This window comes from Gobius niger (assembly GCF_951799975.1).
Source record: "Gobius niger genome assembly, chromosome: 19".
NCBI classification, from domain to species: Eukaryota; Metazoa; Chordata; class Actinopteri; order Gobiiformes; family Gobiidae; genus Gobius; species Gobius niger.
In genome coordinates, this window is record NC_136870.1 from 9414798 (window position 1) to 9438924 (window position 24127).

Below are 24127 nucleotides of genomic sequence, written 5' to 3' on the forward strand. Positions count from 1 at the left end.
ATTTGGTCTGCTAGGACCTAAAAGCGGAAGTCGTGACGTCACACTTAAACGTTAGCATTATGGGATTAGCAGCAATTGTAAAGTAGATTAAAAAAATATACTGGTATTCTCTTAGATGCTTTGTTAGATGGCTATTTTCTCCACTTTTTATACCATTTTTAACTAATATTAGTCAATGAAAATGTATGCCAACAGCTACAAAGATGGCGGATCTCCATGGTAACTGTGGAATTTCCCGAACTCTATATTCAAGAAATCGAATATCGTGACTTGTCTCTCATTGTGCATCACAGACAGAAATCAACTGGACAACACATTTAGAAGTAGGTTGACATACAATATTTATTTAGGTTCACAAAAATGATAAGTTAATTATCAGGTAGTCCACAAATATTGTGGGAATGGTCTCATACAGTCATACAAGGGGGAAACGTATATGAGAAACCATTTAGGAACAGGCCCACCAAGAAACGCTCGGATTTAACCAAATAAAGTCTGGAGCATAAGAAGGGTCAACTGAACATTAGTTGAAATTTAAAAATGACATCTCTCAATGATCGTCTCCATGTATTTCCGAATCACTTGTGTCAAAATATTGTCAACAGAAAGGTAAAAAAAAGTAGGTAGACCCCGTGTTACATCAGGGTATTTCCTGCTCTGTCCTTCCGTTTACAGTGGACCATGTCAAAACTGAAATGCCGAGAAAAGTCTCTGTAGTGTCCCAAAAATAACCAGCGGTGGGCATTCAACCAACCTAAAAATCTTATAAACATTTAGTCTCTAATCAGAAGTCACTTTAGTACTGAACCCTTACAGTGATTCGCTGCTATTGCCTTTTCTGTTGGCTTTGGGGATTGAGTCCCACCTCCCCTTCTCCCCGACGTGTCTCCCGATCATGTTACGTTTGCTACAAAAAGGTGTTACACTTTTTATGAACACATCATGCAAAGTGGCGATTCTGTTTACAAAGATGGAGTAGTCGTGGTTTTATATATGTAGCCATTTTAGCTGCTTTTTGATTCACTCTCCACTTAAAAAAAAAAAACAATCATCCCACCCCACTTTCAAAAACCTCCTCCCGGAACCTCTCAACAAAACAGAACAATTAGCATTATAAACAATATTATATTAAACCATGATTTATGCTTATATTCAAATCTCCGTAAAAGTATACATACAGTGGACAGCTGAGGTCAGAGTTAGCCCCGCTCTGAAGGAAAAGCCGCCGCGACGAGGAGCCGTTAGCAGAAACAAACAAAAGAAAAAAACTTTAAAATATGTCCTGCATCGTCGACGGCAACGGTTGGTTTAAGAATCCCTGATTGGCTGAAAGAAGTCAGGTGACCACCAGGTGAGGTAAGAAAAGTCCCACCTTGACGATGGGGATGACGACATGAAGAAAGCGTGACAGTGCGTCGCGATCTGCCGTGGTAGGTTTTGATTACACTCGTTACTTTGCTCAACATGCGACGCGCTCCTGTGCTCCCTCGACAACAAGTCCCTCTCCTCGTGCAGCTCACAAAACACAAGACGCCACTGACCCGGCGCCAGCTCCAAAATGGGGGGGGGGGGGATCTACAAAACTGTGAAATTACATCTGCTGCCTTGAATGTTCTTGAACATCACAGAATCCTTGGGCGTGACGATTTTTTTTTTTAAATGTCTTTTTTTTTTTTTAGTTCAATAATATTTCTCTTATCTATGCATTTACTTAGGAAAAAACTAACAAAGATTTGAGTTGCTCTTAGTGCTATGTGTGTGCGTATCTTTTTCTATTTTTGTATTGACATTTGCATTGGTTTTCTCCTCCTCGTCTTCAATGTCCACCATGAGTTTCTCTTGGTTTGCGTAGTTTGTCTCTTTCCGTTGTTGAGGGAAAAAAGACCCAAGCCCCCGTCCCGCCCCATCCCGCCCCGTCATCAGTCCCTGCGGCGCTTCATCTCTCCGCCTCCATGGCGACGCTGGCCTTTTGCTCCTGGCCCGTGTGCGGGTTGACGGGCGTGGGCCAGGCGGCGCAGGGCTGCGTGGGGGGTTGCCCCTGAGTCCAGAGTCCCTGCGCGGGCTGTGGCGCACTCACGCCCGCCGACATGCCCCAGCCCTGAGGGACGGGCGGAGACGTGGCCATGGCGGCCGCCATACTGCTGCCGCCGCTGCCGCTGTTAAAGCTCTCTGATGCCTTCAGCCGCGAGAACATGGTCAGAGCGTCTGGGAAGTTCGGGGGCGTGGCTGGTGTGTTGGCCGGGGTGCACATCTGAAACAGCAGAGACACAAATCAGCTCACAACAACTGTCACTAAACCTTTCTCAAAAAACAGATGTGAAGTAACTGATCCAATCCTTCACACAAACTTAACACTGCATCAAAAAGCCATAAAATAATGTTTGCACCGCCCTTTTTGTTTGTGGACACGTCATTCCTGCGAGGCGACCAAAGCAATCATTTTGATGAGACACAAAACACTTCAACTTTGCATCGCTGGATCAACTATTTTGCAATTAACTTCTCACAATCTTCAGCATTAGTTGAAATAGGTATAAAGTGTGTGCCTTTATACCTGTCACTGGTCAAGGTATTATCTATGTCATTTTTATCAACATAATCAAAGCAACTTATGTTTTGTCTCATAATGACACACGCCCAGGCTTCACAAAATGTACAAAAACAAATCTGCAGCCATTACAAGACATATTTCTGACATGCCTATTCTATTTTAGTCCATACACCCATTAGAAAAAGAAAACTGGTGGAATCCCATTGTGCCTCCGTGTCTCTGAGGACCTCGTGCGCCATTAGAACCCCTTGTTTACGCCGACTTCCTGGTCCTAACCAACAGTGGACCTCAGTGACTTGGTTCACTCACACTCACTGGTCTCTCTGGGGAAGTCGCTCGGCACACAAACATGCGCATGCACTTTCCCTTTGTGTCGATGCGCCTCTTTGAGCCGTTTACCCGCCCCGACCTTGTTATTGTTCCACCCAGCACACCTTGTGGACACAGTGTTCGCAAAATAGTCTTCAACCTTTCCCTCCTCGTTCCTCTGTTAGAGGATTTACACCGTGGTACGCTTCCTTTGGTGCCCCTTTTTGTCCCCGACCAGGAAAACAACAAGTACTCCCTCTGGGGAATAGAAGGTTGACTAAAAATACAAGTGGCTGGCACACACTTAAGTATATGACGAAACACCACAGGTTCCTTGGACTCACAGGACGCCCTATAGTCGTGGTATTCTAGGATTTGTTATTTAGTCGAGTATAGAAGCGCTACATTTAGGAACAAGCCGGCTCAATGGAGGCAATTTGCAGCAAACTTTAAAGGAATCCACTTTGCATACGTCCACATTAAAGTTCAGGCGACTTCCGAACAATGTCAACATGTCATTGCGTTGCTACAATTGTTTGTATCAAGGGGAATTCTGCCCAAGTAGGAGGCTGTGGGAACGCTACAATCTCGCATAAACACCAGATGAATGCGTTGGCAAAACAATCCGTCCTTGGGTGACCCGGAGTTGACCTCCAGCGGATGAGATTCAGCGCTCAGAGTCCCTTAAGGGTGTAACAGGACCGGCGTGCCCCCTAAAAAGTGCTGTCTGAAGGGTTCCGAGCGTGCCAGGAGCCTCTCGGCGTTGTGAAAGGCGAGCGCGCTGCGACAGGAAGTGCTGGCTCATGTCTTTGCAAGCGGCTTCCTGTGGTAAACGGACACCCCTGGACCTCGGTGATCTTTCCTGCGCGGGGGCAGGGCTGGCAGGGGCAAGCGCTCGGACTTATAAGAGCTTAAATTATAGACAGGTAGTGCGGGACAATCAATGCACCGACCGCCTGCTTTGACCTTTGAATCCACCGTCTCCGATTAGGGCCGTTATCAAGCGGAGGTCAGACTGCTCGTACTTCAGTAAGACGACTATTTCAGAAAGCCGTTCGCCGATGAATCAATTCGTTGTTTCAGCCCTGAAAAGGACATTGTAGTGCGGCCAAACATGGCAACGGAAGCTCAAGTGTTTCCTGATAAATATTGGAATAACGGTCATCAATCACTTTTCCACGTGGTACTTTTGAAAATAGCCTCTTTTCCCTCCTCTTTTTCCTTTGCCTTTGTTATTCCATCTGAAACCCACACAGTTCTCAAGAAACGGATAAGGTCACTGAGGTCTTTGATATAATAACAATATGTCATGCTGCGCTGCTGTTTTTGAGCTTACTAATGTGTTGTCTTTGCCAGCCCGGGACAATGGTGAACCAAAAACAATCCACCCGCGTCACGATTTCATGTGTAAGAGCTCGTGGTCACTTGGACGGCGTCGACCTTGAGCGATGCCAATCTTAAAGCAGAGACATTTTCCCTCAGTCGCATTGTCACTGATAAAAACCCGCTGTCGTCGCCATACGAAGCCCGATTTAGTCGTTCGTGGCGCTTTCCCCCGTAGGAATGAAAAGCTCTTCCTACGCACAAAAAAACCTTGAACCGTTTACAAAAAGCCGCCTTGTTTATTTTGCGTTATGTGGAAATACACCGAGGCGGTTCACATGCTCAGTGGCCAGGCAGATTAAAAGGCTTTGTTGCTGTTGTGGCACACTAGAGGAAGCAGGTTAGTGTGCGCCTCTGCTGCTTTCCCTTTAGCGTACTAAGCGGCGAAGTAGCAGATTAACTCGCTGAACCCGGGACAGGAGCAGAGAGAGCGAGAGCTGCTTAGACGAGTGACCCGAGGTTTGGCACCGGTGTCGAACGAACTTGAAAGGGCACGTGAAAGTCACTGCCAACGGCTAATTTTTCAGTTAAATGACGACACGTTCAACCTATAAACATAAATAATTGACACTAGCGTCACGTTGAGTGGGAAAAACAGTGGATAATGATTGATGAGATTTTTAACCATGTTACAGCCTTGTCAAAAACACACCTGCAGCAGCTTTTTACGTGGCAGTTATGAGTAATACTGTTTACAATAATAAAACTTATCTTGAAAATGGTAAAGACAAGTGACTAATCAGAGAGAGATTTGCTGGACCAGGCAACCAGGACATTTCGAACTATGGTTAGCCATAAAATAACACTTACAGTCAAATAGAGCAAGATTAAAGCCACGCCGCGTAACATTTCACCCAATAAATAATAGTGAAACACAAGCAGTTATTTTATGACAGATATTGTCATGATTGAAAAATATCTCATAAATGTACAAACATGTGCATTTGCTGTGAGCGGCTCAGCTCTCCTAAGACAAGACTAACTTTACCAGGAGTGGTCCATGGAGATGTGACTAAAGGCAGCAGAATTTGAGCTTGAAACAGGTTAAGTCTCATCCAAAGCCATTCTTTGATTACCCACTGCAGAGATAGAATTTTTTGTTGCGAGCTGGTCATCGGGATCATGTTGTGTTGATGGCAGCCGTAGAGTCCAACATGTTACACAGTGTGCCTTTAAAAGGGACAATACAGAGTTTAAAATTGTTAAAACTATGTATTTTTCCTCCCCCTACAAACATGTTCCAGGTGTTTCCTAATGTGTAGAATGAGCCCAGACTTGTTCACCACAACTGCCTCTAAAATCCTGCACTGTCACTCAAAAAGTTGTTATTTGGGTCCGAAGTCCCGTCATGCACGAGCTTAATATAAGATAAGAGATAAGATAAGATAAGATAAACCTTTATTAATCTCACAAAGGAGAAATTCACTTGTATATAGAAGCTGCAGTTACGCCTAAGACCTGAGGTGGCAGTAGTGAGAACAAAATGACCAACTTGCATCTAGCCCCTTTAAGCAACTGCTAATTAAATGCTAATTAGCATAATAATGTCTATAATTGACCAAAACACACGCAATATCTTAAGAATTACAACAGGTAACCAAGACTTTGGAGCCACAGGTTTTTAGCCATAAAAGACGCTTAGAGTAAAATAAATCAACATTTAGCGACTGGCTCCAACTGCGTCAATTCAGGATGCTAAAAAGGCCTGATTATGCTTCATCTGCATGGTCAAACAGCAAAGCAATGACTTCATTCTAATTGGAGAGGAGAGACATATGGTACGATAAGATAAACAGCAGCTTTGTTTTTGTCGCAAAGGAACAAACAATCCACAAACGAAAGAGTAAATGATAAACCAAGCTTTAATGAAAGATTGAACACACGTCAGGACGGCGATGTGTTACAAACATTCTCGTTTCATCAGTAGTGTCGAGGAATACTGGGTCATTTTACATGTGCTCTGTTTAAATGGTAACGGCCACAGTTCTGGTGAAACTGGATCTTACCCTGTGACTCATATTGTCATTTGAGAGAATGTGCAGTGGACAGATAGGAGGCTTTGCCAACTGGTTTTCACTTTGTGCAGAGTCGAACAAGGCTGCAAGAGAAAATGCACATTTTTGAATGGTTGCCAATAACAAACTAAAGGCTGTAAAAAGATTAATAATTGAATTAATTATATTAATTAATTGATTGAACCATAATAAAAAAGGTGCTTTATTTTTATGCATTTTTACTTATTCAGTCTGCATGTGTGGCGTCACTTTACTTCAGTAACACAGCCTGTCATTGCCGAGAGACAACGGACAGTAAACAAATATAAAAAAAACGTTCTGCTCTGTGATCACCCTGAGGCCATGAAAACTTCTGAGTTTTTTTTGTGTTGGTTTTCCGTTTCCCATTTTACTTTCTTCACTCTTATTGATTGACAACCTGGAAATCCCTGCTCACAGGAAGTGCTAACAATAACAGGACATATTTACACCATGAACGTGGGTAGTCCTGAATAAGGTGAATACAGTGACCACTGAGCGGCGTCTACAGCACATCAGTGACCATAAACCCGGAAGTAACACCAATGCTAAAAACAATGATCCTGCTGCAGGCTATTACCGTATAACCACTCTGATCAATGCAAAATGTGAACCGTACATAACCATCTAAAAAGACGAGCTCTATTTTAGTTCTGGTTTGAAAAGAGGGAAAAAGAGCAAAAGGCCCTTTGCAACTAGCCAAAATAATTGCTGTTTGCAGCCCTAAGCCATTTGCACAGGCTGCAGTTATGCATGTAATATGTGTTCAGCAAAAAACAAAACACTGTCTTCACCTTCACGTATTCTGTATTAAACCCTGTAGTTTAAATCTCTTCAAACATGTTCAAGTCTATATTTCAGTCGTTTCTCAAATGTGCACCGTGAACAATTCAATTATTATTATTTTTTTTAATACTCAACCCTACAGTAACCAGTGCTCTTCATGTCACCGATGCAAAGACAACAGCAGCAGTTATTATTGTATCAAATGACAGAGGCTGCAGCAGAGAATACACACACACACAGCGTTTTAAAGCAGGGAGGTCTGTAGTAGTCATTCATCTCTGCGCTGCATTTGTTCTTGAATACACAGATGGAGACGCAGACAGGGGAGAGTTTGTGTTCAAAACAAGAGCTGGCAGAGAGGTGTTGCCATGGGGACGGTTGTTACGAAGAAGATCTCCTGGTGTTGACGGGACGGTGGTGTGTGCTTCGCTGTCCACTGCGCTCCTCGAGTGCGGTTTGTGTGAGGGCTGAGACGGGCCATGGGTTTTTTGTTGTTACTCAATTTAAAAAAAAAAAAAAGTCACAAAAACTGAGCGGTCTTCTCCTGCTTACAGGGTCTGGTTACTGCTCGCAACCCCGCATAACCTACGTAGTTTGAGCGTGCTCGTTCCAGTCGCCACTACATATTCTTGAGCGTTATGGATCTGCAATGTCTTCGGCAGCTGCTGTCGGAATTTTAAGCCAAATATTGAAATGTAATCTCGCCGTTTCCGCAAACATCGCTCACAAGCCGAGAGATGTCATTGTTAAGAACAGTCAGAGGGTAAAACTGATCACGTCTGGAACAAATAAGAAATGTGGAGGAATGACAGACCTTCTTTGATATTTACTTATTTTGAAATCAAGTCCAACACGTCCAGGAGAAGATGAACTGGAATATGAACTAATAAATGAATATTCTGAATATGTTTGTCGTGGTCTAAACTACATTTACAATATCTGATCTGGCTTCCTGACATTCCAAAGCACGGTTTGAGATTACTACCTAAATGATGGTTTCTCTAAATAATAATCTCCAGGAGTTTATTTTATTAAAATGTATTGACGGCATCTGGCATGGAACAGAAAGCCATCTTTACTTGAATCACCTTTATGTTTGTTATCCAGTTTACGTACAAAAAAAAAAAGCTTACAACGAGCTAGTCTTTATGGGAGTATTTAGCCAATCTTCAAATGCCATCTGCTGCTTTTTGCATTTAATCCTAAAAGATGCCGCATCGCTGTCAGAGCGTTCGGCTGGGAAAGGCTTTAGAAAGTGAAGCCAGGATGGAGGAAAACCACAGTGTCCGTTGCGTCTGTCCAGGCAGACAATAAAAGTCCCCGTCTCGTTTGCCTTCCTCTCATCTTCCTCCTCTCACTTCTGTGTTTGACACTTCGCATCCCGCAACATCACAGCTCATGCGCGCGGAAAGTTTGTCTTCTAACACAGATCGGCACAACAGGCTTTACAGACTTCTGCTCAAATTCTGTATATTTTAGAAAAGCAACATTTCACACGATTTCATTAACTAGACCCTAAACTTAATTGAAACACTTAAAAGTCTTGGCAAAGTTTGTCCTTCATTTTCAAATTGCTTGGCCTTGTTGGCTTTTATTATCATTCCAGTGTTTTGTGAGGGCCGACATGCAGCAGCTGAGGATGTCCACTGATATCCTGCAACTCCAAGACGACGATAATACACTACACAAGAGCAGTTCTTCATAGTCGCCTTTACAAAAAAATCGGATGTTGTGACTTTGCGCTAACCTCAACGGCCATTAAAACGCTCATGAGTGACACTAAACAGTGAAGGCAAACTGAAAGGGGAACTAAAGGGCTGCAGTTATGACGGTCGTCTGAATAAACCATTGCATTACCTGCACGTGACGCAGCCTGCCTGCTAAATGTTTAAAAAGGGAGTGGTCTTTAAAAAAAAAAAAAAAAGAAGAAGAAAAACAGCCATTTGTAGCCTAGCAGCGCCGTCTTGTTTTGGACGAAAGGGGCAGTATCACATGCAGCCTCCTCACAACAGATAATGAGTATTTAATAGCGCTGCCAAAGTCACAACATGCATCTTTATTTGTCTTGTTACTCGATATTGGGCTTCACGGTGGCCTGCTATTAAAGGCTTAGAGGAGAGGGATGGTTGGAGCGTTTGCCGATCCCTGCCCTGGCCATGTTCTAAATAATTATAAGTGGAGCTAAAGTTAACTTGTAAATGCTGTGGAGACGTGTTTGGTTTCCACAGAAATGACAAACAAAGGCTCGGTTAGGACAAAACTGGTCTTCAAAAAGCAATAGATCTGATATTATCGGCCGATGCGGCACCCAGAGGAATATCGGAGCTTGGCCAAACCTTTGTCTATGTGGCTAATATTAATTTGTTGACAACTCTTGTGAATTAGTAGACAATTTTCTTCAAATGTCTTGTCTGTAATCCTGTGTATATAGGGCTGTCACGATAATAACTATATCAATTTATCGTTCAATAAACAACAGATAAACTATATATTTTTGGGCTCAATATTTATCGTCTATACAATTTCCACTATTTTTTCTTTGTAAAACTGAGTTACATTATATTTCATGTTTATTGCAGCTTGTGTGGTATTTTAGGATATGATGATGCACTTTCAGAACAAAGGTTTTTAGGTTATTTTTATGCCCCAGAGTTCACAGAATCTAGCATCGATAGAGTCAATAATATTGTTTACCGCGATACTTACCTGCCTCAATATATCGAACTTCAAATTTATCGTGACAGGCCTATGTGTATGATGCTTCTCAACTGTAAAATGTGTCAGTGTTTCCAAAACTAAAAACGGCAAGTCTCTAAAATACAATATAATGTTGTAGCCGACTGGGGAACTGAGAAAGATCACAATGACAAAGTTGTTGATGTAAATGAGACGAGCTCATTTTAAAGTACTGACTGTGCTCTTTCCAAGTCTCTATCATACTTTTGGTTCAGGGGTATCGGCTTTTATCTGCACTAGATCGGCCGGCCAATACTTTGTGTTAGCTTGTAGCTCCTCAAGCTATACGTAAACAACCCCGTCCATTCTCTCAAAGAGCAGTATTTGTTTTTTACGGGCCCCACTTTGTTCTGTGAAACGAGGCATAGATGCATGCATTTTTGGAGCCAGCACCAGCTCCATTTCAGGTCGATATCAGACACCAATAATCCATATCGGTCCAGCCCTATACACCACACTAATCTATATTTACAAACAAGTTCAGTGACGGTGAAATGTCCAGAACAATTCTATCTGAAATCACCGCAAAACTGTTAGAACAATGTCCTCATTCTATCATTTCAGCTGGAGTTTCTTCTTACAGTCAGACAGCGGGATTAAACTGCTGACTGTGGAGACGGCACTTTATTTAGCCCAGCAGGGGAGCTATAGGTGGAGAGCGTGTAACTCATTACTGCCTCAAATTGTTCCCATCCACAGTCCCAGCATTCACACCAAACCAGACACACGAGGGGGACAGGTGTGGCTGTTTTGGACCGAGTGCGGCCGTGACCCCAGCGCCGCTTTAAGACCTCAGGCTGTGTCTAAGGAAAGACTATGCAAGACTGAGCTCCGGCGATGCGAGGTTCACGAGCCAATCTGAGCTTCCACATGTCTCACTTTCAACAATCTCATTCGCAAACACGGTCAAATCTTATCCTTTATGTTTCAGTGCATTCACACAGATGTAATCGAGCATAGCAGGAGATCAATTTGGATTAGGATTGCACAATTAATCACAACCAAAATTGCAACATCAGGCCGTCTTTGGAACGAAACTCTGAGCAATGAACGGATCCCAAAGACCCGAGAGCCAGAAATCCCATCCCCGCGTGCTCTCTGGAGAGTCACACTCCCTGGTTGATCATTAGTTGCACAGCGTCAAGATTGTTTTGACAGTGGGCGCACGAGAACAGCGACGATGGACGAGAGAAAGAGTGGAAAAGTCCAGGACAAACGGTGTACAGTGGCGCGTCTAGAAAGAGGGAGTAGGCGTTTGGCCCAGTGACTGCGAACAGCCTGGCAGCAGAACATACTAGGTCAGAGGCTGAGGGGGGAGCGAAAACAGAGCCGTGACGTTTGCCTTTTCTCCGCAACAAGAATTGGGCCATATTTTCTGGAATACGTGTGCGATCATTACGAGGGGAAAATACTTGCTTTTAACAGGGGCAATTTCCTTCCTTGTGTTTTGAGCTTAAAAAGTGAGTCATAAAAGGAATCCGAGTCTCTAATAAAGGCTTGCTGCCGCTGTAAAAGCTGCATTACACAAAAAAAGTATTTCGAGTTGAACCCGCATACGTTTTGCTGTTCTATTTCGGTCTCCTCTCAAACGTTAATGCTTTTGAATCTGTTTTAAATCAATGTTCGGTTCGTTGGTGCACATTTAAAACATAAATAGCACCTCTAATGTTAACTAGGGGGTGTTTCAAACTTATTGAGCACTAGTTTGTGGAATCATTTCATGCTTTGGATTGATGTAAAAACACAAGATGCAACTGTTTGAAGAAAATATCCACAGAAAATAAAAGTAGGGACTCTTTATTTATTTTATTTCCTTGGCTTACTGTACAGCAGACTCTAAAACAGGCCAGAGAAGGCCAGGGTCAGGGTCCACTTGTGTAAAAGGCAGTAAAAAAAAGAAAAGAAAAAAAAAGGCGACTGGACAAGGACACAGCACAGGAATAGCAGAGGTCCGGCACAGGGCAGTCAGCTGACCAGCACTATGAAAACAGGCCGCCTCTCAGACAATGCCCTGCCGCTTTATGGAATCCCACGTGTTGCTCACGCTCTCCCAGCGGCGGACCGACAGCGGGTTCAGTAGTAGTAGGATTTGAAAGTGAATTACTTTTACTCCACTACATTTTTACAAGGCTCCAGAGTCCAGAGCATAAAAGGGCAAACACTGCAGAAGAGCTCACACTTCACTGTGATTGGTGAATCCTCCAGTCACTCAGAGCATGAAGACTGACCAAGAGGAGAAATTAGTTTTGCTCGAAAGGAAAAGACAGCGACATTAGCATGGGTGCGTTGTCAGACTTCCGCATAACGACGCACAAGGGGCATGAACACTTCCTAACTCGGTCTGCCTTGTTTGGACCACAGTGAAACTCGACCCGTCAGTCTGCTCACAAACACATCTGGTCCCTGCCGCCGTCCCACGTGGATACCCCGGGTCCCGGGAGCCCGAGTTCCTGTGTACACCAGACTATAGGCCTGCCTTACAGTGCGGTTAGGATTCTGGGAAGGTTCAGGCCTGGAAACATGCGGTGCAACATGCTGGAACAGGCCGCGCACGGGCCAACCTTCTTCAGATGTGGAGAGGTGCCCTGCATGACTGTCGCAAAGCTTGGCTTCATTTTTGCTCAAATATTCGAAAAACACATTTCCCTGTCAAAGAGTCAAATTCACTGACGCGCTAGGTCCCCGCTCTCAAAGACTTCTTGACAAGTGAGAACATTTATTTCAATTTGAATTAATCACTCAAATCAATGTTGAGCATGTGTGGTTCACTGCCAAAGCTAAGTTTAAATTGCAGCTCTCGCATTTCCTAGCTTAAGTTAAACTATGCCCAGGGTCAATGCTTGAATGTCAATGATTACGCTTAGATTTGCGACTTAGATATATCAATTTTAAAACCTAAGTCACATTGCAATTTGAATTTATTGCGCACATCTAAAGTTTAGAGTAAGATATAGCACAAACCTACAAACATAATCCACATCTACAACATTTCTCCGCATATTTCTATTTTATACTCCTCTAATCCCAAGAAATTGCAAGACTTTCGATGCCCAAGTTCCAATGGATGCCCACTACCTTGACTCGCAGGCCTGGATTACAACACACAGCTGAAGTGAACAATGGGACAAACTCGGGGGAGCTGAGCTGGACTTAATGAACACATGGAAGTCACTCCTGCCACGGCACAGAGAACACCTTGTTACTGTTGCAGCAGACGCACAAAGACGCCACTCTGCGAGCACTGTTGTTGCGCGTTCTATCCGAATAATTGCCATTGCTCAGCTATTAGCCAGATTTAGCCATATGTCCCGTCTCACTTGTCCCTCCAACAACCTAATATAGTTTCACCATCTTCCTTTCTCTTCATGATAAAGGACCCAGACGCGCGCAGTGATTTATGAGGCTAATTATACCTCTTGCTCTTCTGTACGGGGGGCACGCCACGCTTCAAATCTCACACAAGTATATATAAAAAAAAAAAGTCTGGGTTCAGCCCTAGACCGTACGCCCAGGTTGACTGTTTGTAGTTACCAGAAACGTTAACAACCTCACGCCCACTTTTATAACCGCAACACCTCCGACTTCAAAAAGTGTCATCTTGGTAGAACTTCAGTTTATTGCAGGTCGACTCCTTCAGCCCCAGTAGGCGGGTATGGGGAGGGGGGTACGAGCAATCAGACTTTTTGTTTATGGCGTATGTTCTTCAGAAAATCAGTTTTTACAGTATTTTCTGTTTTGTCTGCTGCACATTATAACTGCCAAATATAAATTAAGTCCTAATAGTGCTAGCGCAGCCTCCAGTAGCTAAAGCTCAGTGACAATGAGTGACAAAAGTGAGAAATGTTTCTAGAGGGGGATATTGTTGTTAGCCTGACCTACAAAAGGGAGCGCAGTTTTGCCGCAGTAAGACTTCACTGCCGGCAAAAATGACACACAGACTTGCGGTTGTTACAAGTCTCTCCAGTTAGTCACATGACAAGAGACGAGGGGGGAGAAAGGCTGGACGGGGGGGTCACATGTTCCCAGACTGCGGTGGAAGTCGTCCAGCAGAGCTACTTCCTGGTGTGCGTGTGGTCACATGAGGGTTCATTCATTTTGTTGTGGCACGTCGTGTACCGCATGGAGGAATCGCGGAAACACAAGCATTTTTGTGTTAAAACATAAAGCACGCAGTCATGGTCCCTCCAGCTCATTCAGAAATAGTTGTGCCGACAGCGTGGGCTCTTCTGTGCTCAAAGGGTTACATAACAACATTGTGTGTCCATTGATTTAGCAATGTATGACAGCGGGGTTAGAAAACATACATTCTCTTTTATTTATCCCCGTGTTATTTTGATGCCCAACACTAAAATGCTTAATTTATTTTTCATAATAAAATATATATTAAAAACATTAAATAGACTAGCTGACTGATTATTGCTCTCAACTAATGGGATCTATATAAATAAACAAATAAACCACAATGTTCAAAAGCTGCACAATTCTGATTGAGAGCAATGGTGTGGGTCTCCAGCTGGTCTGAATATTGTCCTCCAACAGTGACATTAAAATTCTACCGATATTTGTAATACATTCTGGTTGGACATTTGGAATAGAATTCCCAATAGAAATTATTTCCACATGCTAAGTGTAAGGCTGCTACATAATGAAATAGAATCAAAAGGCCTGAACAACATGTTCTCAACATTGTACTGCAGGAGCCAAGCCATGTGTTTTGTTTTCAACATGTTTGCTATTATTGGGCAGAAAAATAATAAAATACTGGATCATTTCCTCTGTAACAAAGTATAAAGAAGATCCATGGATCAAGAACACAATAGCTGTTTATCTACAAGAGCAATTTCCTTCACAGAAAGGCCTTTTAGAAAGATTTGTCCAAAGATGACTGTGTCAAATCATAGTCATCCCAACATTTAGAGGAAGTTTTGTTTAGTTTTGAATAAGTTCATTGTTGGAGGTTCTTTCGAAACCAAATGGAGGATTTAAAGACAGACACCATCATAACGGTCTTCCAAAGATTTGTTTTAACGTTTGTAGATAGTGTGGCATAATCTATAGTCCAAGTAAATAAAGTAGTATTTGGCAGTATGAATCAGCTGAACGACCGCCCCCACAGATATAGTGTTTCTTTACTGGCAGCCAGTGCTGACGTATGAATGAAGTAGAATGTGTTTAATATTTGATAAGAGCTTAAGCTCCATGCAGACATCTTGCATTCCCGGTGTGAGCCCAAACTGGCCGATTGCTCTCAGACTCGTGGATGAGGACACTAAACAAGCTGATAAAGACAGGATTTGTATAGAAAAACTCCCAAAGACAAAACATAAGTTGCTTTGTATAAACTGGGATGTTGTGTATAGAAGGGTGTCAAGGGAATCAAGTGAAGAGAGTAAGGTTGCTCCTCGTTCCTGGCCCGGTGCTGTGTGAAAGGGTCCATTTTGGGACGTGTGAGAACTGCATCCTGTCGGAATGCGTTTGTGGTAGCTGTGTTTGTATGGGCAGGGCGGGTGCATGTGTGACGGAGGGGGAGCACTGGACGGACTTTTAGAGCCTACATCATAAAACAAAATGATATGAGCTTTGATAGCCACGACTGAACAGATATATAAACAAGCAGCTCATAAAGAGTTCACATCCACTGTGTAGATGGAACTGATGCATGTGACAACAGTTCAACATGAACACAAGGAGAAGTGCTTTACATCATTCATCCAGGCACACCCTGTGTAAAAGAACACAAGAATGACTAAAGCTCAAGATTAATCTCTGCCATTATCAGAATTAGACAAGTCTGAATTGGTTACCATTTATTTTATTTTTTTTACCTTTAAAGATTACAACACTTCCAGCAATTCCTACACAACATGGATTTTGTTTTGTTTCAAAAGGGTTTCTGACATTTGAACAACATAATTCTATCCACAAAATCCAGCCTCATTCATGGTGTTCACTGGGCCTCAGCCGTAACAATAGCATAATGCAGCTCACTGCACACAGTCCATAAACTGAGTGACCTACATGTACATGATGTCCTAACCTGCTATGGTGCCAAGCGCTGCTGCAGGTTTACAGTCAGAGCAGCTATTTGAAAGATAGGCCTTGTTGTTGTGAGAGTAAACAAACTGAAACAACAGAAGAGCAAACTCACTTTTATCAAGATAAGTGCTGGGAATGACTGAATTAGTCAGGTTGACACATTGTTATCATGGCATATTTGCACATTATAATGTTGCAAACAAGGTTGTTTGAATAAGGAAAATGACTTTCAGCAACACAACTGAAATAAGACAGGCAACTATTATGTTATGCCTGCAATGTTACCCTCTCATCTAATCACCAACTCCTCAAATTAAAGCGAAGCAAAAAGAGGTGACGTGCTCTTATTTACCACTGGCTGCGCTTCTTATCACAAAGGTGCTGCAGAATGCTTGCTGATAATATAATTGGCAAGGGCTGTAAAGTATACACATACAGGCACTCTTACAATATACAATAAAAAGCAAATCCTTCCTCTTAATATTCTGAAACACTGATTAACGTGTAGTGTAGATAGAGGAAGCCAATCACGCTCCCTTTTGGGAGAAGGCTCAAAAACTGATTTGGTCCAAATCTCCGTACATCCTTGTCAGGCTTTAGCAGAGGGCAGCTGTGCAGTGTTGCGTGCATATACAGCTGCAGACAAAGGCTTGTGTGCTGCCGCTACAAATGCTGCCTGTGTTTCGTAATGATCGAGCCCCGGCTGTGTTCATGTATGGATGTGTGGAATATCCCACAGCTTTAGAGCTTGCTCTGGTTCGTCTGCCTGCATCCTGTCTGGGAAACAAGAACAAACCCAAGGCACAAGAGCAACTGCAGACGGGTTATTTATGTGGGGCAGCTGTCCACTTCCTGAAAATAACACCAAGCTTTCCTTTCCCAAAACCAAATGTTCACTCCCTCACTTTGCATGTTGTAACAAATATGTAATTACCTTATAATTTAATTTAATGGAGAATATTTCTTGTTCTTGTAATCGAGCACCACTCCACACTCAGTCAGAGAGGCTGCAGCTACATGCCTGCCCCAGTGTTTATTTCTGGAAGCTCACAACATGGCCGACATGTGCTTTGTTATTGTTAGTACAACATTAGACCAACTGCCTTGTACGGAACATTTTTACTCTACATCACACCAAAATCATCAAAGACCTCACGCATCAACAACATCTGCATGATTTGGACAGCGTTTCACAGACAAAACATTACATTACGAAGCCAATTGTCTTCGACTCACTGCACTCACCATTTGATGATGATGGCCGTATGGAATATTTGTTTCTTGAAAAAAGGTACTGAGGGCAGTCTACAAAGAAACACAGAAGAAAAACATCACTTTATTCACATTCATGCATCCATCCAGAGGCTAACAGCTAACACGCTTCCTTTGTGTTGTCAAACATAGGCTTCGTTTCATGGAGTCAGCGACGAAGACTATGTAATGTTTCCCTTTAGAAAGATGATTTTAGCTCGTTACAGCCGGAACAATAAGGCAAACTCTTTTGCAAGCGCGTCGATAACGCGGTGGTCATCTCCATTGCGTAATAGCACGCGCTGGCCTCGCCTGAACACGGCTGTCATGTGTGGGATTATAGTATTTAATCTGGAGTAAAGTCTAATTGGACGGGCAAGCGATACACCATGGCGTCATATATTTAGTGGAAACTGATCCATCAAAAATGAGGCTGCGTGAATGTTTTGCATTACAACTATACGTCTGCAGGACAACTTAAAGGTCTTTATTTTGTTCTAAGCCCTGTAAACCCAAGAGGCGGATAAGTATAGACTTGGACCAAAGCTCGCCGCCTCCCCAATATAAACAATAGCAATAGTGCTAGCATTAGCATCCGCTTCAAAACCTGCTCGTGAGATCTTTTTTTTTTTTTTTACCTCAAACTGCCAATGTGCCGCTTGCAGGAGCTGCTTCGCCTGGTCTGCCGCACAGCCCGCCGTCAGGACGAACTGGTTTATCATGACTTGATGTTTAAGTTCATCCATTTTCGACGCTCTCCGTGTCCTACTCGCGGCGGCTGTCTCTCAAGCAGACTTTCGAGCCCTTTTCCTCTTTTCAACACTCGAGTTGTATTCCTTTTCGCTGCTCAGTCGTCCACCATTACAGCCGGTCGAGCAAACACAAATATTTACTGTAGGAGCGGTAGTGGAAGGAGCCGCCGCTGACGGACGGGAGGCCTGGTCCAATCACAGGGCGGCCCCGTCAGTGGGACTTGTATGCGGATGGCCAAGGCTCTCAGGCTGAGGTGGCTTTAACTTCCTCAAGCGCTCTTATTTGCTCAGCAAAACACTGGTTTGGAGGAAATGGTGCGACTCATTCAGTGCACGTCTTGGTAAAAGCTGATTTAAGCAGTTTAAATTGGATCAAACCCAACATTCGTCGAGGACGTACCTCAAAAGAGGTTTGTTTGGACTACAACTCCCATGAGCGCACGCTTTGTTTGTAGAGCTCCGGAGGCAGACTTTTGTGAATGACGGCGGCTCTCCACCAATTCCCATGCGCGCTGTGTCACTCTGTTGCCAAATATGGTAAACAAATCCACCATCGCCAATTACATCGCTCCGAGTTAAATTAGGGACAGGGGTGCGTTATAAACGTCGTGTCATCTGTTTTAGACAACATTTATTTACAAGACTTCCGGTCACTGGCGATGCAGAAAGAAATGCGGCTCGTCAACGCCAAGACCACATCTCGGTGTAATACGCAGTCTTCACGTTTACTAAGCTCTTAGTACATTTTAATCAATTAATCTGCTTGATTCACACGTATGTGAGATGTTGAGGTTGAAATTTAGGATTTTAAACATTTCAATATTCTTGATCACACTTTTAAACATTTCCTTTTAATCCAATGAACCCGAACTAAACACATTGAATGCATATTTTCCTCAACATATTAGGCTAATGGCAGCTGCGTGGTTCCAATTTCCAGCATGGCTATGTGGCCACTCAAGCAAAGGTTACGCAAAAAGCACCATCCAGATATAAACACAGCGTGGGATTGTGGGTAACTGTACAGTGTAAACATAGTTTTATCAATGGCACGTTTCTGGATGTGGGTGAGAAATAGTCAATACCACACTGTAAGACAGAGACACCTGCTGGTGAAAAGATAAACAATTTTAGTATCAGTATCAGAAAGAGCTTTATGTCCTGTTAATATTTCCATTTATAAAATGTTGATACTAAGAAAAACATATCTTATTTAGATACCACAGTAAATAGTCATGTTTATATATTATGTTCCATAATGTAGGTATACACAAATTACAACAAACTAAGTGTACAGAGTTGTTTTACCCTCCAAGAACAATATCAATATCGCTCATAGATCAATATCAATAGCTCCAATGAGTTTTAGATATTATTAGCTTAGTATCAATAAGTATATTTTTTTCTTTTTATTTCTTGGTCACATTAAGATGTAGCCCATTTACTCTGAAGTACTCAGTAAGACAGTAGCACAGGTCAGAGGTCAGATCGCTCTGATCCTTGCAGGTGCTCCTGGCACATTCTTGTTGCGTTCTGTTGCTTATGCATTGCTACTGTTACTAAAGGACAGAGGGAGCAACAATACCAGCAGCTGTTTCAACATTTGTTCACCTCTTTGTCACAAACCTGAACAAACCTGGAGACATTTTCACACGATGTCCTCTTGATCACAACAGAACGTTCATCGTGCACTACACATGCTCAGGTCTCACTCCACATCTTGAATTTTTATGGCGAGGTTACTGTTTACTTCTGAAAACAAAGGTCAATGATTAAGGTGATATGGCAGTCCGTACAAATGTGTGTGTACATAAAGAATATTTAACACCTACCTTTGCAGCATATTATATGAGGTCCAGGGCAGGAGTTACAGCGTCATTAGGAATCAAGTAACCCTAGACTAGAAAATAGAATTTTAACTCAGCATCGTCTTTTAGACATAATTTGAAATATAATTTGTATCTTCCCCACATGTGTCATTTTAACACATGGCATAAAAAACAACCATCTTCTGGATGGGGCCTTTGTGTGGAGTTTGCATGTTCTCCCCGTGTCAGCGTAGGTTTCCTCCAGTTACTCTAACACTAAAACATGTACAACAGGTTAATCCTCCAGCCAGCTGATACTGACCATCAGCCTGGCAGCTCCTTACAGGTTACCCCAGCGGTATCGCAGGATGAGTCGAATGCAGAGAACATACTTCCTATTAAAGTACACCTTTAATCCTTTAATCTTACAGTGTGTTTCTGTAAACATTTATATTAAATGCACAAATTAATTGTTTTTCTTCTTCACTGCAGAAGAAAGTGGAGAAAAACAGAGGCTTGTTTTCCATAAGGACGCGTTAGGCTCCAGACACATTGCACGCACTAAATAAAACGAGGCATCCATCAAGCATTTCAAAGCACACAATGTGTGCATTGATTTTCCAGTACACACTTTTCAATTCCTTTAATTATTTTTTGGCAAAAATAAATGATCAAAAATGAGGATACATACATTGTGGCCACACATAGTAATATTTTAACCTTACCACGTGCACTGTGGAATAATTCCACACGGGGGCAGCAATTTCCATTCAATAATGCAATGAATAATCGCCCAGTTTCAAACACTGTGACAGGACAAGTAGCAGCACGGTAGTGCACGTTTTTAATTATAGACTATTTATTGCTTTAACTGTCTTTTATTGTAAATCACACAGAGATGCTGCGCCTTCGCTATGTTTGAAATGTGCTTTACACATAAATAGTTCGTTCCTTGAAGCGATGTTGCCTGGTGATTTCGAGCAGATTTAAGACACCTTACTTTAGATCCACTTACTTTATCTGCAAAAGAGACAGTATTCAATTAACTTATTTGTACTTGCATGGTGGCTTGGGGTCGTCAGTTCACCCGAAAAACAAATGGATTACATTTCCAAAGAGCGTGCGTAAAGGGTAAACTAATCTGCACGGGACAATACACATTTCTTACACCTAAACAACTGCAGCAGTGGAAATGGGAGTGGTAATTGGGGCTTATCAGTGGAGGAAGGTCACTTTCTTTCTTTCATTCTTTACTACTGCAAAGCGGGAGCTGTGGCGCGTCTTTTTCAGCGCCTGCAGGGGGTCGATGACGCGCGCCGCACCGGACTCACGTTTGAGCACGTTTCCGGGACAAAGGCGCACATTAGAGGCAAGGCGAAGAGGAGGAGACGCAAGAATAAACTGATTGCTCAACACGCACGAGTAGAGAGGCAGCTGCAGGGCCAATCAGGTGCGTCCTCGCAAAGTTAAAGGGACGGTGGGCTGTCTCTAGAGCTTTATGAGGCACTTGTCTTACAACCTCTAGACATTGTCACGTTCTGACAGCGGAACAAAACATCAGCGCTCGATTTAGAGTCAAAGTAGAGGACATGGATCTGCAGTGAGCCGATCTTTTCGCTTCTTTCTTCTAGTTGCAAACGCTGGATGTTCATTGCCATCCCCCCAGCTGCACTTGTTGCGCAGAGACTGAGTCCTTGGAGAGGGAGAGGGAGAGAGAGGAGAGGAGAGGCTGCAGCAGCAACAGGTGCACTCGGAGCATCTTACGCACAGGGCAACAGAGGTAGGAAGGAACATTTACACATTTAGCAAAAAGAAAATGTTTGCTAAAGCGTAAATAAACACCAACGCAGAGCCTTTAATTGATGTCAACCATTCATGATTTTTGTTCTTTAGAATCAACTTTAAATGCCGGTGTGAGTATTCTTTATTTGGCAGACAAAATGCCAGTTCTGACAAGCGCCGAAATCAGCAACAAGTTTGCGGAGAAATGGATGGATCAGATGGTGAACGGTCCAGAGTGTGCGCCACAGGACGACAGCCTCACAAGTCTGCACTGGCTCCAGAACTTCTCCATCCTGAGCGCAGATCCGGAGAGGACTAATGCATGCGGGTCGTCGTTCCAACAGCAGCAGTATCTGAGGCGCTTCGGGTTCCCCAAAGGCGGCTCGGACTCACCGTCCAGCCCTCCTGCAGGGGACACAGCGGCCACGGGAATGCCTCTATACTTGGGCAGTCCCGTAACCTCCGGTTCAGACTCTTCCATGACGCACAGGTTCAATAGCTGCGCGCGGAACGGCTTCTCTCCCCAGGACAACCCTCCGGTGGAAGTGGACTACAAGACAAACCCCAAAGTGAAACCACCTTATTCATACGCGTCTCTCATCTGTATGGCCATGCAGGCCAGCAAGCAGCCCAAAGTCACCCTGTCCACGATCTACAACTGGATCACCGACAACTTCTGCTACTACCGCCACGCAGAGCCCAGCTGGCAGGTAATAAACACGGTTTTCTTTCGCACTGCACGTTTGCTCTTTATTATTGATGAGACATAAGAATGGTGAGGTAAGAGACTCCGGTGTCACCAGCACACTAGTTTACGGTTACTGGATGTGTACATGTAGGCCACGTCTGTGTGGCCTTTCATCACCACGAATGGCACACAACGTTTTTAAGTGTTTATTTCATGATCAGATTGTATCGTACAATGTTGTCTGCAAGTAATATTTGACCAATAGTTAAAAACTCAAGCTAGATTTAAATCAATCCAACCTATTATGTGATTTAATTTACAGTTTGTGTAGGTTTAGCAGTTGTGGGGCATAATCAGCATTGCATACACACATATATACATATATATATATATATATATATATATGTATATATTTATATTTATTTCTGTTAAGTGTCAAAATATAAAATCTCATATTCCAGGAGCTGGGTTCAGTCTGAGTAGTATTTTGTACACTACATGAGTACATGCGTCTTCGTACGTACACTTATGCATAGCTTGAGGCATAGAGATTGCCATCTTTACTAAGGTTCAGTTGAGAATGACATATTTAGTCACATCTTGACGTTTGGATGTTTGTCCCCAGAAGGATATGAGTGCGTGGCAGCGAGTGTGTAGCGGTGTGTTAATGAGTGCTCCTGAGAGAGATGAAGCTAAGCACAACTGATCATGTTTGAAATGTTCAGAGCTGCCTGCTACTATAAAGCCTCATTAGGTACATTTGCTTTCCCATACAAACAATACAACTCCCCCTCCCCTTTTGTCACCCCGTCAAAGCCAAAACATTCTCTCCTACATCATTACAAAGTTCAAAGATTCATATTTCTCTTTCAATTTCTGCAGAACTCCATTCGTCACAACCTGTCGCTCAACAAGTGCTTCAAGAAGGTCCCCAGGCAGAAGGACGAACCCGGCAAAGGGGGCTTCTGGCAAATCGACCCGCAGTATGCAGACATGTTTGTCAACGGCATCTTCAAGCGGCGAAGGATGTCCGCCAACCACTACAGTAGCAACGCCAACAGGCAAAACAAACTGGGCTACCCTCCGAATGGCTGCCCTTTCCAGGCGAGCAAGAGAAAGCAGCTTCCGACAAAGAACAAGCCGTTAAGAGCTAGCGAGTCCCCCCTGTTGGCGACCGAGGCCCTCCGCGGGGAATTTGACCTGACTTCCGTGTTCGACGACGTCCTGAGCGGAAACTGTAGTACCTTCGAGGATTTGGACATCAACACGGCACTCAGCTCCCTCGGGTGCGACTTGGAGGTTTCCGTTCAGGGCCGGCCGGGTTTAGGGAGGTGGGACCAAATGCTGGGCCAGAACCAACACCTAAACCCCCATCAGTCGTACAGCAGCTACGTAGATGTTCCGACGATGGACTGTGTCATGGGGAACAATAGCAACATGGTGGATATTCTCGTCCACCAGCACCAGCAGGTAATGGAGCACGATCATCTGCTTCAGAACCAGCATCCACATTTGCAGCAGTACGATGAAACCGCGGCACTGTTTCCGGATCGACCCGGGGGGGCGGTGCTTCAGCCGTGGGAGGAGATCAAAGAGGAGGCGCAAGCAATTCCCCTGACTCTAGACCCGAGCTTTGGGCTGTGTGAAGGATTTTTCACTGAGATGCAGCCGTGGCACAGTGTAGAAGCTTACCTGTGAAAAGGATCTCAAATGGACAGTTATGAGGTCCAAGGCCATCCAGAAATTATGTAGATCCACAGCTACCGTATACTCATTGGGGTACCAGAAATAATGGCGTAACGTAAAAGAAAAACAGCAACTTATCCAAAACTCTTGCATTTTTCGGATTAGAGCTGCACAATTTTGGAAAAATGTTGCATTAAGATTTGCATTTTTTTTTTTTTTTTTCCAAATCAAGGTTAAGCTAGGTGTCTGTAAGAGCATCAATATTGAGAGTAGACTGACATGTCTAAACTAGAAGATTACCATGTTCTAAATATAATAAGACCTAT

General features: G+C 43.4%; 2 protein-coding genes across 2 annotated transcripts; one reads left to right on the top strand and one right to left on the bottom strand.

The window, feature by feature from the left end:
* Positions 1-331: 331 nt before the first annotated feature.
* Positions 332-17993, bottom strand: ubald1a (UBA-like domain containing 1a). The gene is made up of 3 exons (XM_079577470.1): positions 17724-17993; positions 17080-17139; positions 332-2251 (listed from the first exon to the last, which is right to left on the bottom strand). The coding sequence occupies exons 1-3, from the start codon at positions 17829-17831 to the stop codon at positions 1937-1939; spliced, it is 483 nt and encodes a 160-aa protein (XP_079433596.1). The 5' UTR covers positions 17832-17993; the 3' UTR covers positions 332-1936.
* Positions 17994-20702: 2709 nt separating this feature from the next.
* Positions 20703-23906, top strand: foxj1b (forkhead box J1b). The gene is made up of 4 exons (XM_079577732.1): positions 20703-21095; positions 21277-21425; positions 21581-22137; positions 22998-23906. Exons 2-4 carry the CDS (start codon positions 21290-21292, stop codon positions 23811-23813), a joined length of 1509 nt encoding a protein of 502 aa, XP_079433858.1. The 5' UTR covers positions 20703-21095; positions 21277-21289; the 3' UTR covers positions 23814-23906.
* Positions 23907-24127: the final 221 nt, after the last annotated feature.

Coding starts and splice junctions, on each gene's coding strand:
- ubald1a (XM_079577470.1), bottom strand. CDS start 17,831: ATGGATGAACTTAAACATCAAGTCATGATAAACCAGTTCGTCCTGACG. Junction 17,140..17,723: donor CGGCACATTGGCAGTTTGAG/GTAAAAAAAAAA, acceptor GTTTCTTTGTAG/ACTGCCCTCAGTACCTTTTT. Junction 2,252..17,079: donor ACGGCCATCATCATCAAATG/GTGAGTGCAGTG, acceptor CTGCTGTTTCAG/ATGTGCACCCCGGCCAACAC.
- foxj1b (XM_079577732.1), top strand. CDS start 21,290: ATGTTCATTGCCATCCCCCCAGCTGCACTTGTTGCGCAGAGACTGAGT. Junction 21,426..21,580: donor TTACGCACAGGGCAACAGAG/GTAGGAAGGAAC, acceptor TTTATTTGGCAG/ACAAAATGCCAGTTCTGACA. Junction 22,138..22,997: donor ACGCAGAGCCCAGCTGGCAG/GTAATAAACACG, acceptor CAATTTCTGCAG/AACTCCATTCGTCACAACCT.